Source organism: Pseudophryne corroboree, chromosome 8 (assembly GCF_028390025.1).
Source record: "Pseudophryne corroboree isolate aPseCor3 chromosome 8, aPseCor3.hap2, whole genome shotgun sequence".
NCBI lineage: Eukaryota > Metazoa > Chordata > Amphibia > Anura > Myobatrachidae > Pseudophryne > Pseudophryne corroboree.
The window spans coordinates 10,912,714-10,928,012 of record NC_086451.1 but is presented as its reverse complement, the minus strand read 5'-3'; the positions used below and the strand labels follow the sequence as shown (position 1 = coordinate 10,928,012).

The 15,299-nt window shown below is 50.3% G+C and overlaps 1 protein-coding gene across 1 annotated transcript in view; it reads left to right on the top strand.

Moving 5' to 3' along the window:
- The first annotated feature begins 734 nt into the window (after positions 1-734).
- AGPAT2 (1-acylglycerol-3-phosphate O-acyltransferase 2) overlaps positions 735-15,299 on the top strand; it is a 101,936-nt gene continuing 87,371 nt past the window's right edge. The window contains exons 1-2 of the mRNA XM_063935893.1: positions 735-936; positions 1,441-1,671. Of these exons, the coding sequence (XP_063791963.1) occupies positions 1,484-1,671 (188 nt within the window). The 5' untranslated portion in view covers positions 735-936; positions 1,441-1,483. The remainder of the gene's footprint in view (positions 937-1,440; positions 1,672-15,299) is intronic.

Here is a 15,299-nt window from a genome sequence, read left to right as displayed (position 1 = left end):
TCTGCAGCCGGGAGTCAGGGTGATAATGGTGCCCTTGCTGTGAGGGTCATCTGGCTGCAGGGTGGAGGGAAGGCAGGGCATGTGTCTGTGCCAACTGTGTCATCTGCCAGCCCCCCTCCCCTCACCCCACAGGCCTGTCTCATCTATCCCCCACCCCCTGTGTCATCAGGCTGCACCCTCCCTCCCTCACATTAGACTGCTGCCTCCTCCCTGTCTCATTAGACAGCAGCACTATCCTCTAATGACTCCCTGCCCTCTCCTGCCTGCTCCTCCCTGTCTCTGCCCTTTCCCTGTCTCTAAGCCTGCCCTTTCCCAGTGTCACAGACTGTCCCCTCCCTGTTTCTGCCCTCTCCCTGTCTCATTAGACTGCCCTCTCCCTGTCTCTAAGCCTGCCCTCTCCCTGTCTCTGAGCCTGCCCTCTCCCTGTGTCACAGACTGTCCCCTCCCATGTTTCTGCCCTCTCCCTGCCTCATTAGACTGCCCCCTCCCTGTCTCTGAGCCTGCCCTCTCCCTGTGTCACACACTGTCCCCTCCCATGTTTCTGCCCTCTCCCTGTCTCATTAGACTGCCCCCTCCCTGTCTCTGAGTCTGCCCTCTCCTGCCTGACCCTCCCTGTCTCATTAGACTGCCCCCTCCCTGTCTCATTAGACTGCCCCCTTCCTGTCTCTGAGTCTGCCCTCTCCTGCCTGCCCCCTTCCTGTCTCTGCCCCCTGTCTCATTAGACTGCCCCCTCCCAGTCTCTGCCCCCTCCCTGTCTCATTAGACTGACCCCTGGCCCTCTCCTCCCACTCCTCATTGCTCTTCCGTGATCACAGTTTGTTTTTTATGACTTTTTATTTTGTTTTGCAAGAAGAGGAGAGTCCCTGGTGCGGGGCAGCTGGTGCCCCCCCTCCCTGTGTGCCAGGACCCCAGCCCTGCCTGAGCTTCACCCTGCAGGTGCCAGTGACGAGAGGGTGATATTGCTGTGCCACCTGCCTGCCCATGCTTCTCTGCTGTGCCCATTCTGTGTGACTGCCCCCTGCTCCTGCCTGTGTCCTCTATGTACCCTGATTTCCCAGTACCAGTGCCCCACAGCCAGGTGCTGGGTGCCAGTCACCAGAGCCCTCCTTCCCTGCACCTCTAACCTGCATACCTGTTACCTGTCTCACCTGCATTGTGTACACTACACCTCCCAGCTCCCCCCATGCTGACTCACCTTATTACACACACATGTAGCTCTGCACTCACCACTGAGCAACCTGCACTTTTATATTCCTCTATCTATTAGTGTCCCACCCTGCTCTTCTAACCTAATATACTGTCTTTATTCTCAATTCCTCTGCAATTAAAAAAAAAAATATAAATATATATATATATATATATATATATATATATATATATACATATAAAAAAAAATTTTTTTTTACATTTATTTATTATATGTGTGTGTGTTTTTTGCAGGCTACAGTCACCCCTTTTGGTGATCCAGGTTCCGGGGTTCAGCATGGACCCCGTGTGGCTGTTCTGGTGCGCCATGATAATTCTCGCCCCTCTCCTCCTGATGGGAATTAGCAGCACCTTCAAGTTCCATTTTAAAGTCTTCTCCTACTGCGTGTTATGCCTCATCCTGTCTGCGCTGGCAGTGCCCGTGTGCCTGTGGAAGAGTGGCGGAAGGTCGGTGGAGAATATGATGTAAGTCTTCTGTTATTACTAGGGGGGGGGGGGTTTGTTCTCGTGACCTGTCGCAGGATACTGCGCACAAGTGCGGCCGTTGTTGCGGAGTCCTCTGCTAAATGTGTGGCAACCAGCTTCCTGGTAATGTGACCACTGGATGGCGCTGTTCTTTCAGTCACTAGGGCTATCATGTGACCGTTATTATTATTCATTTATTTATTAATGATTTCTTGCATAGCGCAGAAAATTTCGCTGCGCTTTACAGTTGTCAATGAAGTCTGAGTAATGCGTATGGGTTGCTACGAATGCAACTTACCAAATGTGTGCAGCGTTGCGTAATATCGGCGGTCACCTGCAGCACTGCTATATGACGTTCTGAGAACATTTTTTTATTTGGTGCATAATGTCTTTAATAATTTGCCTAATTAATTATATTTTTATCAAATGTAATGTTTTTATAGTCATTTTCCACATTCCACCTTAGAAACGTTCCCCGAGCCCTGTCCTCCATATTAGTAATTAGGGGGTTTGCCTGTTCTCTCTAGTTGCTCAGAGTATCGCAGTACTACTCTGGGCCATTTTAATGTATAGCAACACTGGGCAGCTGCCCAGGGCACCACAATTCTAGGGGCCTCCGAGCAGGAGCAGGTGGTGGCCGCACATTCATAGCGGTGTGGCAGCATTCGCTACCTGCCTCCCAGCCTGTTGATTGGTGGATGGCTGGAGCTATCCACCAATCACAGTTGTGACAGCTATTCACTGTATGGATATGTGCGGAGAGACGGCACAGGACCGCTGGATTGGCATTTTTTTAAAGTTTTTATGAAGAGACATTTTACTGGGTGTAAACGTTCTAAATGCTCTGTCGCCGCTTTTCGCTATTTAACAAAGGGTTAATGCTCTTCGGTCTTACCCTACTTTCGCACATGCGTCTGCGCAGCCTCACAACCATCGGATTTGTACTGTACGTAAACCAGCTGCGATACATAGTGATACTTACCGCTATGCCTTGTTACATAGCACCCTAAGGGCCATACATATATATACGTGTGTGGGAGTGATGCGGTTAATTTGCCGCCGCCAGAATCCCGAAATGGTCAGGACGACGACGTGGGAATCACGACAATCGGCCTTCCAACCTATGTAAGTATAGCGCCTGCGTTAGGTGTAGCTCAGGGGAAGGGGTGTTTGTAGCCGCGCCCCCGGGGAGGTTAGGGTTAGGCTGCATGGGTGGGGCAGGTTAGGGTATAGGCTGCGGGGTGGGGATTAGGGTTAGGCAACCACGGGCAGGGTTAGGTTTAGGCTGCGGGAAGGGTTAGGTTTAGGCACCGCTGCAGGGAGGTTAGGGTTAGGCACTATAGGGGAAGTTTAGGGTTAGGCACTATAGGGGAAGTTTAGGCACTATAGGGGAAGTTTAGGGTTAGGCACTATAGAGGGAGGTTAGGGTTAGGCACTATAGGGGGAGGTTAGGGTTAGGCACTATAGGGTGAGGTTAGGGTTAGGCACTATAGGGGAAGGTTAGAGTTAGGCACTATAGGGGAAGGTTAGGGTTAGGCACTATAGGGGGAGGTTAGGGTTAGGCACTATAGGCGGAGGTTAGGCACTATAGGCGGAGGTTAGGGTTAGGCACTGTAGGGGAAGTTTAGGGTTAGGCACTATAGGGGAAGGTTAGGGTAAGGCACTATAGGGGGAGGTTAGGGTTAGGCACTATAGGGGGAGGTTAGGGTTAGGCACTAGTGGGAGGGTTAGGCACTATAGGGGGAGGTTAGGGTTAGGCACTATAGGGGGAGGTTAGGGTTAGGCACTATAGGGGAAGGTTAGGGTTAGGCACTATAGGGTGAGGTTAGGGTTAGGCACTATAGGGGAAGGTTAGAGTTAGGCACTATAGGGGAAGGTTAGGGTTAGGCACTATAGGGGGAGGTTAGGGTTAGGCACTATAGGGGGAGGTTAGGGTTAGGCACTATAGGGGGAGGTTAGGGTTAGGCACTAGTGGGAGGGTTAGGCACTATAGGGGGAGGTTAGGGTTAGGCACTATAGGGGGAGGTTAGGGTTAGGCACTATAGGGGAAGGTTAGGGTTAGGCACTATAGGGTGAGGTTAGGGTTAGGCACTATAGGGGAAGGTTAGAGTTAGGCACTATAGGGGAAGGTTAGGGTTAGGCACTATAGGGGGAGGTTAGGGTTAGGCACTGTAGGGGAAGGTTAGGGTTAGGCACTATAGGGGGAGGTTAGGGTTAGGCACTGTAGGGGGAGGTTAGGGTTAGGCACTGTAGGGGAAGGTTAGGGTTAGGCACTGTAGGGGAAGGTTAGGGTTAGGCACTATAGGGGAAGGTTAGGGTTAGGCACTATAGGGGGAGGTTAGGGTTAGGCACTATAGGGGGAGGTTAGGGTTAGGCACTATAGGGGGAGGTTAGGGTTAAGCACTATAGGAGGAGGTTAGGGTTAGGCACTATAGGGGGAGATTAGGGTTAGGCACTAGTGGGAGGGTTAGGGTTAGGCACTATAGGGGGAGGTTAGGGTTAGGCACTATAGGGGGAGGTTAGGGTTAGGCACTGTAGGGGGAGGTTAGGGTTAGGCACTGTAGGGGAAGTTTAGGGTTAGGCACTATAGGGGAAGGTTAGGGTTAGGCACTATAGGGGGAGGTTAGGGTTAGGCACTGTAGGGGAAGTTTAGGGTTAAGCACTATAGGGGAGGGTTAGGGTTAGGCACTATAGGGGGAGGTTAGTGTTAGGCACTTTAGCGGAAGGTTAGGGTTAGGCACGATAGGGGAAGGTTAGAGTTAGGCAGTATAGGGGGAGGTTAGGGTTAGGCACTATAGGGGAAGGTTAGGGTTAGGCACGATAGGAGAAGGTTAGGGTTAGGCAGTATAGGGGGAGGTTAGGGTTAGGCAGGATAGGGTAAGGTTAGGGTTAGGCACTATAGGGGGAGGTTAGGGTTAGGCACTATAGGGGAAGGTTAGGGTTAGGCAGTATAGGGGGAGGTTAGGGTTAGGCACGATAGGGGAAGGTTAGTGTTTGGCAGTATAGGGGAAGGTTAGGGTTAGGCACTATAGGGGGAGGTTAGGGTTAGGCACTATAGGGGAAGGTTAGGGTTAGGCAGTATAGGGGGAGGTTAGGGTTAGGCACGATAGGGGAAGGTTAGGGTTTGGCAGTGTAGGGGAAGGTTAGGGTTAGGCACTATAGGGAAAGGTTAGGGTTATGCTGCAGGAAGGGAGGGGTAGGGGAGAGGGGAGAACAGCCCCAGCTCACCAGTCGGCATTGCACGCTTCGGGATACCGGCGTCGGTCTTCTGACCACTGGGAACCCAAGCTCCAGCATTTCATACTGAATCCGTGTGGGATGAATGCACTTAATGTCTATTAGGAACAGGTGTAAAAAACACAATTCTTCTCCGTAGTGAATGAGCCCCAGACTACACATAATGTACCTAATAATAGGAAGGGGGGGGGGGGGGGGTTCCAGCCAGATTAAGTTTAATGAGAGTTCTCTATAATCTGAGATTCCGGTTAGAGATTAGGCATTTACCGGTCGCACCTTTGCTGTTGCAGCGCCATGTTGCCGGTGTCCCATCAGTGCACCCTGCGTCTCGTGGCTTCGGTGTGCGCGCAGTCTGATCGGAGGCCGGGGTGACGTGATAGAACCACCGTCGGTCTCAGAGACGGCAGGGGTTAGAGCAGCTTCTACCGCCTGACGCCTGTTCATTCTCTGATCATAAGTGAAACTTCTGAAATTCTCTCTCGCACTTCTCCCGCTTTGGATCCTGTTGTGCAACTATAAACGATCTATTGTGGGAACAGGCGGGGAGGCGTCATTGTCGGGGACACCTAGGTGGCGATTGGGAAAACAGTCCCTGGATTGTTTTAGATACTTTTACAGGAAGAGACGATTTTGCAGAACTTCTCCCGGGGAGCGATGATGCTGGCACGGATCCGTGTCTGTGCCCTGTAGATGGGGAAGGGTATTAGCAATTTAAATGACGCTCTGTGTTTACTTTTTGGAGATGGCTGGCACGCTCGCATTAATTCCGCTTTCAGCAAAAGGCTTAAAATAGTTGTTTTTGTCTTCTTAAAATAGTACGGTCTGGTCGGATCTAGCTTAGTAGTGACTATTATTATATGCTACAGCCAGCACGCTGCAGTGCCGACACTAGGCCGACACCTCGTAGCGGCTGCACCTCTGTAGCAGCGATGCCTCCGCCAGGATCTACAGCTGTACGTTATAGGGCCTAATTCAGACCTGGTCGCTGCCGTGCGTTTTTGCAGCGGTCTGCGATCAGAGAGCCGCCGCCCATAGAGAGTGAAAACCCGCCCCGGGCAGGTGTGCGAATGCATGTGTACGCCGTGCGAAAACTTCGCCAGGCAGCGGACATCTGCAAATCCGTTCGCAACTCACTCACCATCTAATGATTTTCCCAGTCTGTGCGCAGCCCAGGACTTACTCCTAAAGTGCGATACACACAGGCTGATCGGGACCCAAGCTGATGTCGCACACCCGCCCTGAAAACGCTTGGGAACACCTGCGTTATACTTGACACGCAGTGCGTAGCTTGCGTGATTTCGCACTGCGCATGCTCCTGAGTACGCAGATAATGGGTGATGCGCTGTCAGATGCTTATCTTTTGCATGTACAGCTACGACTGAAGGGGACGGAACTGGTCCACTGTGGCCTGCCAACTCACTGCCGGCGCGCCCCCAACTACCGCCTCAGTAAACTTGGGCGTATGCTGAAATAAGCCTGAAATAAATAGCAGGCGTTAAATATATATAGTTTATTAAAATATAAGACTGCAGGTTTTTTTCCTGCCGTAAACTATTTCTGCCTCGCTTATAGAGTAATACTCAGTCTCACCGTATACTGCAGTAACAGAAGTATTTGTAAGTGGCACCGTGTCTCTTAAATGCCATATTTGCCATGTATGCTATTACAGGGGTATCTCTGCCCTGTGAGGGACAATATGACATCTTCAGGGGGCTGCACCCAGTTGTAGGGGTTACACCGTTTCCCCTGGCGCTACACTTACGAGTTATCGCTACTTTTACGATGTGTCGCCTTTAATTTGCCCGTTTCTCCGCTTTGTGCTGCGTCGGCCCGTTTCTCCGCTTTGTGCTGCGTCGGCCCGTTTCTCCGCTTTGTGCTGCGTCGGCCCGTTTCTCCGCTTTGTGCAGCGTCGGCCCGTTTCTCTGCTTTGTGCAGTGTCGGCCCGTTTCTCCGCTTTGTGCAGCGGTGGCCCGTTTCTCTGCTTTGTGCAGCGTCGGCCCGTTTCTCCGCTTTGTGCTGTGTCGGCCCGTTTCTCCGCTTTGTGCTGTGTCGGCCCGTTTCTCCGCTTTGTGCAGCGTCGGCCCGTTTCTCCGCTTTGTGCAGCGTCGGCCCGTTTCTCCGCTTTGTGCTGCGTCGGCCCGTTTCTCCGCTTTGTGCTGCGTCGGCCCGTTTCTCTGTCATTCTGCAGCTACAGGTATGCTTCTATTTTGCATGTTTGCACCAGTTCCAATATGTATAGCATTCAGCCCTTTCTGTTGTAGGGATTCTAATACAGAAATCTTCCGGCCGGGGTCATTTTGCGCCCACACGGCCGAATTAAGGGCCTGGGGCCAAATTAAGGGCCTGGGGCTAAAATGTTCAAGTGCCCATACTGAAAAGGGGAGGAGCTGTGACAGGTGCTGTGTGGGTGGGGCCAGTGCTGGGTGGGTGTGTACATTATCAGCCCCACTGTCTCCCTAAATACATAAAAGTAGAAAAACTGGCGAATTTTGTTTGAAATTTTTTTTATTTTTTATTTTAATACTTGTGTTTCATGGCCGGCTGTGTGGCCAGCTAGGCAGCCGGTAAATATACTCTCATGATGATAGGCCTGTGTTTGTGTGGGGCCTGGAGCTGCAGCTCTATCTGGCCCTGTGCAGCGTACATTACATTTAAGGTTGCTTTCTGCTTTATTTTTATAACAGAATCTATCACATATACTCTTCACAGTAATAATAATTGGAAGTCTCGAAGAGGCTCCATCGGTTCCCCCAGCTGCGGAGCGCGAGCCGCGCAGAGGGGGATCCCTTAAGTGTTGTTATCGGGGAAGGAAGGGATTTACAAGACTTTATTAAAATGTGAAATCTACCTGAAAGTGAGAGGAAGACGAAGCAGAAAGAGTTGCAAAATACAAGGTTGACCTTCCAGAAATAACCCAGCGGGTGATAAGACCGCACGACGCGGGAATATTAATCAGCACTGTACTCCGAGTCGTCTCCTTCTAGAGCACTTTATAATTTCTACAAATATTCACATTAGCCAGCATTGTGCTGACTGCACCGTTCTCCCCAATCTGCAGCCACTAGATCATATTAATGTGCATTATAGCCTTTTACTCCGGCTTACATTGCTCTTTTTTTTTTCTTTTTTTTTAAAAGTATCATCTTGCCAGGTTATAAAGAAATGAGACGTGCTGGGGGAGGGATCGGGCGCCATACCTCCCAACAGTACTGATGCCACACGGCCAGTCACAGTATAGCACATTACTTCTGATTTGAAAGAGGTTGGGAGGTTTGTACCCTGACGAGAGAGGTTGGGGGGTTTGCACCATGACGCAGGAGGTTGGGAGGTTTTGCACCCCAACGCAGGAGGTTGGGGGGGCTTGCACCCCAACGCGGGAGGTTGGGGGGGGGGGTTTGCACCTAGATGCAAGCAGTGGAAGCTAGTATCTCAACAGCAAGCAGTAATTAAGTTGTGTTTTGCAGGCCAGTCATGCCAATAAGGGGCGGGCCATGTATACCTATGTAGTGGCCATGCTTAAAGTGTTCTGCCACCATGCTCCCATCCGGTCTGACCCCAGCTCCTTCCAGCTTTATTCCTCTTCAGCCCGTTTCTCTGCATTGTGCTGCGTCGGCCCGTTTCTCTGCATTGTGCTGCGTCGGCCCGTTTCTCTGCATTGTGCTGCTCGGACCATTTCTCTGCTTTGTACTGCGTCGGCCCGTTTCTCCGCTTTGTGCTGCATCGGCCCGTGTCTCCACTTTGTGCTGCATCGGCCCGTTTCTCTGCTTTGTGCTGCGTCGGCCCGTTTCTCTGCTTTGTGCTGCGTCGGTCCGTTTCTCTGCTCTGTGCTGCGTCGGTCCGTTTCTCTGCTCTGTGCTGCGTCGGTTCGTTTCTCTGCTTTGTGCAGCGTCGCCCCGTTTCTCTGCTTTGTGCTGTGTCTGCCCATTTCTTTGCATTGTGCTGCGTTGACCCGTTTCTCTACTTTGTGCTGCGTTGGCCCGTTTCTCTGCTTTGTGCTGCGTCTGCCCGTTTCTCTGCATTGTGCTGCGTCTGCCCGTTTCTCTGCTTTGTGCAGCGTCGTCCCGTTTCTCTGCTTTGTACAGCGTTGGCCCGTTTCTCTGCTTTTGTACTGCATCGGCCCGTTTCTCCGCTTTGTGCTGCATCGGCCCATTTCTCCGCTTTGTGCTGCGTCGGCCCTGGCTCTTATTCTCTCCTTTATGACCGGCTGAGCTCCTCCCTTATTCAGTATATAGTAAATAAAATGTATAATTGTGCTTACACTGTACAAAGATGCAAAGGTTCTGAATGCGAAGCTTTCACATAATCAAATGCATGGAACAATGAACCAAAGGGGAATGATCCCTTGAATGGTATAGCTATAAGAGAAAATGAACAATAGTGCAAGTACGCCAATATAATAGATAATTTCCTTTAATGATCTGTATATTGAACTCACAAACGCAGATTTTTTGAGAGCATATCACAGTAAAGGTGGTTCACGGTTAGGAACAATTGGTGAATTCCATACTTCTTTCTTATGGCAAGATTAGGAAGGCTGGAAAATAATGAAAAAGTGCAATAGTGCAAAACCTGATGTGCAAATAAACAATTTAATTAGCACCAAATGCACTCACAAACATAGATTAAAAAGAAGCAGGAAGAACCCTTTGGTTCGAAATGCATTAAGCAGCTGTGGCTACCCTTGGATTGACTGGAATTGGAATCTCCTTGAGAAACCCCCTTGAGCATCCGGAACTCTGTGTGACCTCTGCGAGACTTATCTTTTGATAAGTATATGTGACTCCATCCATCCAGCACTTTATTACAAGCTTCTTTTTAATCTATGTTTGTGAGTGCATTTGGTGCTAATTAAATTGTTTATTTGCACATCAGGTTTTGCACTATTGCACTTTTTCATTATTTTCCAGCCTTCCTAATCTTGCCATAAGAAAGAAGTATGGAATTCACCAATTGTTCCTAACCGTGAACCACCTTTACTGTGATATGCTCTCAAAAAATCTGCGTTTGTGAGTTCAATATACAGATCATTAAAGGAAATTATCTATTATATTGGCGTACTTGCACTATTGTTCATTTTCTCTTATAGCTATACCATTCAAGGGATCATTCCCCTTTGGTTCATTGTTCCATGCATTTGATTATGTGAAAGCTTCGCATTCAGAACCTTTGCATCTTTGTACAGTGTAAACGCAATTATACATTTTTTCTCTGAAGTCCTAGTGGATGCTGGGAACTCCGTAAGGACCATGGGGAATAGCGGCTCCGCAGGAGACTGGGCACAAAAGTAAAAGCTTTATGACTAGCTGGTGTGCACTGGCTCCTCCCCCTATGACCCTCCTCCAAGCCTCAGTTAGATTTTTGTGCCCGGCCGAGAAGGGTGCATGCTAGGTAGCTCTCCTGAGCTGCTTAGAGTAAAAGTTTAAATAGGTTTTTTATTTTCAGTGAGACCTGCTGGCAACAGGCTCACTGCATCGTGGGACTAAGGGGAGAAGAAGCGAACTCACCTGCATGCAGAGTGGATTGGGCTTCTTGGCTACTGGACATTAGCTCCAGAGGGACGATCACAGGCTCAGCTTGGATGGGTCCCGGAGCCGCGCCGCCGGCCCCCTTACAGAGCCAGAAGAGCGAAGAGGTCCGGAAAAATCGGCGGCAGAAGACGTTCCTGTCTTCAATAAGGTAGCGCACAGCACTGCAGCTGTGCGCCATTGCTCTGAGCACACTTCACACTCCGGTCACTGAGGGTGCAGGGCGCTGGGGGGGAGCGCCCTGAGACGCAATAAAACACGTTTTAAACCTTATATGGCTAAAGAAATGCATCACATATAGCTCCTGGGCTATATGGGTGCATTTAACCCCTGCCGGTTTTCCTAAAAAAAGCGGGAGAAAAGGCCGCCGAAAAGGGGGCGGGGCCTATCTCCTCAGCACACAAGCGCCATTTTCCCTCACAGCTCCGCTGGAAGGACGGCTCCCTGACTCTCCCCTGCAGTCCTGCTACAGAATCAGGGTAAAACAAGAGAGGGGGGGCACTAATTGGCAGATAATACAAATACAGCAGCTATAGAAGGGAGAAACACTTATATAAGGTTATCCCTGTATATATATAGCGCTCTGGTGTGTGCTGGCAAACTCTCCCTCTGTCTCCCCAAAGGGCTCGTGGGGTCCTGTCCTCTATCAGAGCATTCCCTGTGTGTGTGCTGTGTGTCGGTACGATTGTGTCGACATGTATGAGGAGGAAAATGATGTGGAGGCGGAGCAATTGCCTGTAATAGTGATGTCACCCCCTAGGGAGTCGACACCTGACTGGATGGTCGTATGGAAGGAATTACGTGACAGTGTCAGCACTTTGCAAAAAACTGTTGACGACATGAGACAGCCGGCAAATCAGTTAGTGCCTGTCCAGGCGTCTCAAACACCGTCAGGGGCTCTAAAGCGCCCGTTACCTCAGATGGTCGACACAGACCCAGACACGGATACTGACTCCAGCGTCGACGGTGACGAGACAAACGTAATGTCCAGTAGGGCCACACGTTACATGATCACGGCAATGAAGGAGGCTTTGAACATTTCTGATACTACAAGTACCACAAAAAGGGGTATTATGTGGGGTGTGAAAAAACTACCCATAGTTTTTCCTGAATCAGATGAATTAAATGAGGTGTGTGACAAAGCGTGGGTTTCCCCCGATAAAAAACTGCTGATTTCTAATAAATTATTGGCATTATACCCTTTCCCGCCAGAGGTTAGGGCGCGTTGGGAAACACCCCCTAGGGTAGATAAGGCGCTCACGCGCTTATCAAAACAAGTGGCGTTGCCGTCTCCTGATACGGCCGCCCTCAAGGAACCAGCTGATAGAAAGCTGGAAAATATCCTAAAGGGTATATACACACATACTGGTGTTATACTACGACCAGCAATCGCCTCAGCCTGGATGTGCAGCGCTGGAGTGGCTTGGTCGGATTCCCTGACTGAAAATATTGATACCCTGGATAGGGACAGTATATTATTGACTATAGAGCATTTAAAGGATGCATTACTATATATGCGAGATGCACAGAGGGATATTTGCACCCTGGCATCAAGAGTAAGTGCGCTGTCCATTTCTGCCAGAAGAAGTTTATGGACACGACAGTGGTCAGGTGATGCGGATTCCAAACGGCATATGGAAGTTTTGCCGTATAAAGGGGAGGAGTTATTTGGGGTCGGTCTATCGGACCTGGTGGCCACGACGACGGCTGGGAAATCCACCTTTTTACCCCAGGTCACCTCTCAGCAGAAAAGACACCGTCTTTTCAAACTCAGTCCTTTCGTCCCCATAAGGGCAAGCGGGCAAAAGGCCACTCATTTCTGCCCCGGGGCAGAGGAAGGGGAAAAAGACTGCAGCAGGCAGCCTCTTCCCAGGATCAGAAGCCCTCCCCCGCTTCTGCCAAGTCTTCAGCATGACGCTGGGGCTTTACAAGCGGACTCAGGCACGGTGGGGGCCCGTCTCAAAAATTTCAACGCGCAGTGGGCTCACTCGTAAGTGGAGCCCTGGATCCTGCAGGTAGTATCACAGGGGTACAAATTGGAATTCGAGACGTCTCCCCCTCGCCGGTTCCTGAAGTCTGCTCTACCAACGTCTCCCTCCGACAGGGAGGCAGTATTGGAAGCTATTCACAAGCTGTATTCCCAGCAGGTGATAATCAAGGTACCCCTCCTACAACAGGGAAAGGGGTATTACTCCACGCTGTTTGTGGTACCGAAGCCGGACGGCTCGGTGAGACCGATTTTAAATCTGAAATCATTGAACACTTACATAAAAAGGTTCAAATTCAAGATGGAGTCACTCAGAGCAGTGATAGCGAACCTGGAAGAAGGGGACTATATGGTGTCTCTGGACATCAAAGATGCTTATCTACATGTCCCAATTTACCCTTCTCACCAAGGGTACCTCAGGTTTGTGGTACAAAACTGTCATTATCAGTTTCAGACGCTGCCGTTTGGATTGTCCACGGCACCACGGGTCTTTACCAAGGTAATGGCCGAAATGATGATTCTTCTTCGAAGAAAAGGCGTCTTAATTATCCCTTACTTGGACGATCTCCTGATAAGGGCAAGGTCCAGGGAACAGTTAGAGGTCGGAGTAGCACTATCTCAGGTAGTGCTACGTCAGCACGGGTGGATTCTAAATATTCCAAAATCGCAGCTGATTCCAACAACACGTCTACTGTTCCTAGGGATGATTCTGGACACAGTCCAGAAAAAGGTGTTTCTCCCGGAGGAGAAGGCCAGGGAGTTATCCGAGCTAGTCGGGAACCTCCTGAAACCAGGACAAGTGTCAGTGCATCAATGCACAAGGGTCCTGGGAAAGATGGTGGCTTCTTACGAAGCGATTCCATTCGGAAGATTCCATGCAAGAACTTTTCAGTGGGATCTGCTGGACAAATGGTCCGGATCGCATCTTCAGATGCATCAGCGGATAACCCTATCTCCAAGGACAAGGGTGTCTCTCCTGTGGTGGTTGCAGAGTGCTCATCTTCTAGAGGGCCGCAGATTCGGCATTCAGGACTGGATTCTGGTGACCACGGATGCCAGCCTGAGAGGCTGGGGAGCAGTCACACAGGGAAGAAATTTCCAGGGCTTGTGGTCAAGCATGGAAACGTCTCTTCACATAAATATCCTGGAACTAAGGGCAATTTACAATGCCCTAAGTCAAGCAAGGCCTCTGCTTCAGGGTCAGTCGGTATTGATCCAATCGGACAACATCACGGCAGTCGCCCACGTAAACAGACAGGACGGCACAAGAAGCAGGAGGGCAATGGCAGAAGCTGCAAGAATTCTTCGCTGGGCGGAAAATTATGTGACAGCACTGTCAGCGGTGTTCATTCCGGGAGTGGACAACTGGGAAGCAGACTTCCTCAGCAGACACGACCTCCACCCGGGGGAGTGGGGACTTCACCCAGAAGTCTTCCACGTGAATGTAAACCGTTGGGAAAAACCAAGGGTGGACATGATGGTGTCTCGTCTCAACAAGAAACTAGACAGATATTGCGCCAGGTCAAGGGACCCTCAGGCGATAGCGGTGGACGCTCTGGTAACACCGTGGGTGTACCAGTCAGTGTATGTGTTCCCTCCTCTGCCTCTCATACCCAAAGTATTGAGAATCATAAGAAGGAGAGGAGTAAGAACTATACTCGTGGCTCCGGATTGGCCAAGGAGGACTTGGTACCCGGAACTTCAAGAGATGCTCACGGAGGACCCGTGGCCTCTACCTCTAAGAAAGGACCTGCTCCAGCAGGGACCTTGTCTGTTCCAAGACTTACCGCGGCTGCGTTTGACGGCATGGAGGTTGAACGCCGGATCCTGAAGGAAAAAGGCATTCCAGATGAAGTCATCCCTACCCTGATCAAGGCCAGGAAGGATGTAACCGCGAAACATTATCACCGCATTTGGCGAAAATATGTTGCGTGGTGTGAGGCCAAGAAGGCCCCTACAGAGGAATTTCAACTGGGTCGTTTCCTGCATTTCCTGCAAACAGGACTATCTATGGGCCTAAAATTAGGGTCCATTAAGGTTCAAATTTCGGCCCTGTCAATATTCTTCCAAAAAGAACTGGCTTCAGTGCCTGAAGTTCAGACGTTTGTCAAAGGGGTACTGCATATACAGCCTCCTTTTGTGCCTCCAGTGGCACCTTGGGATCTCAATGTAGTGTTGAGTCTCCTAAAGTCACATTGGTTTGAACCACTCACCACTGTGGAATTAAAATATCTCACATGGAAAGTGGTCATGCTGTTAGCCCTGGCTTCAGCCAGGCGTGTCTCAGAATTGGCGGCTTTATCATATAAAAGCCCTTACCTAATTTTTCATTCAGACAGGGCAGAACTGAGGACACGCCCTCAATTTCTCCCTAAGGTGGTTTCAGCGTTTCACATGAACCAGCCTATTGTGGTGCCTGCGGCTACTAGGGACTTGGAGGACTCCAAGTTGCTGGACGTAGTCAGGGCCCTGAAAATATATGTTTCCAGGACCGCTGGAGTCAGAAAATCTGACTCGCTGTTTATCCTGTATGCACCCAACAAGCTGGGTGCTCCTGCTTCTAAGCAGACGATTGCTCGTTGGATTTGTAGTACGTATCAGCTTGCACATTCTGTGGCAGGCCTGCCACAGCCAAAATCTGTAAAAGCCCATTCCACAAGGAAGGTGGGCTCATCTTGGGCGGCTGCCCAAGGGGTCTCGGCGTTACAACTTTGCCGAGCAGCTACTTGGTCAGGGGCAAACACGTTTGCTAAATTTTACAAATTCGATACCCTGGCTGAGGAGGACCTGGAGTTCTCTCATTCGGTGCTGCAGAGTCATCCGCACTCTCCCGCCCGTTTGGGAGCTTTGGTATAATCCCCATGGTCCTTACGGAGTTC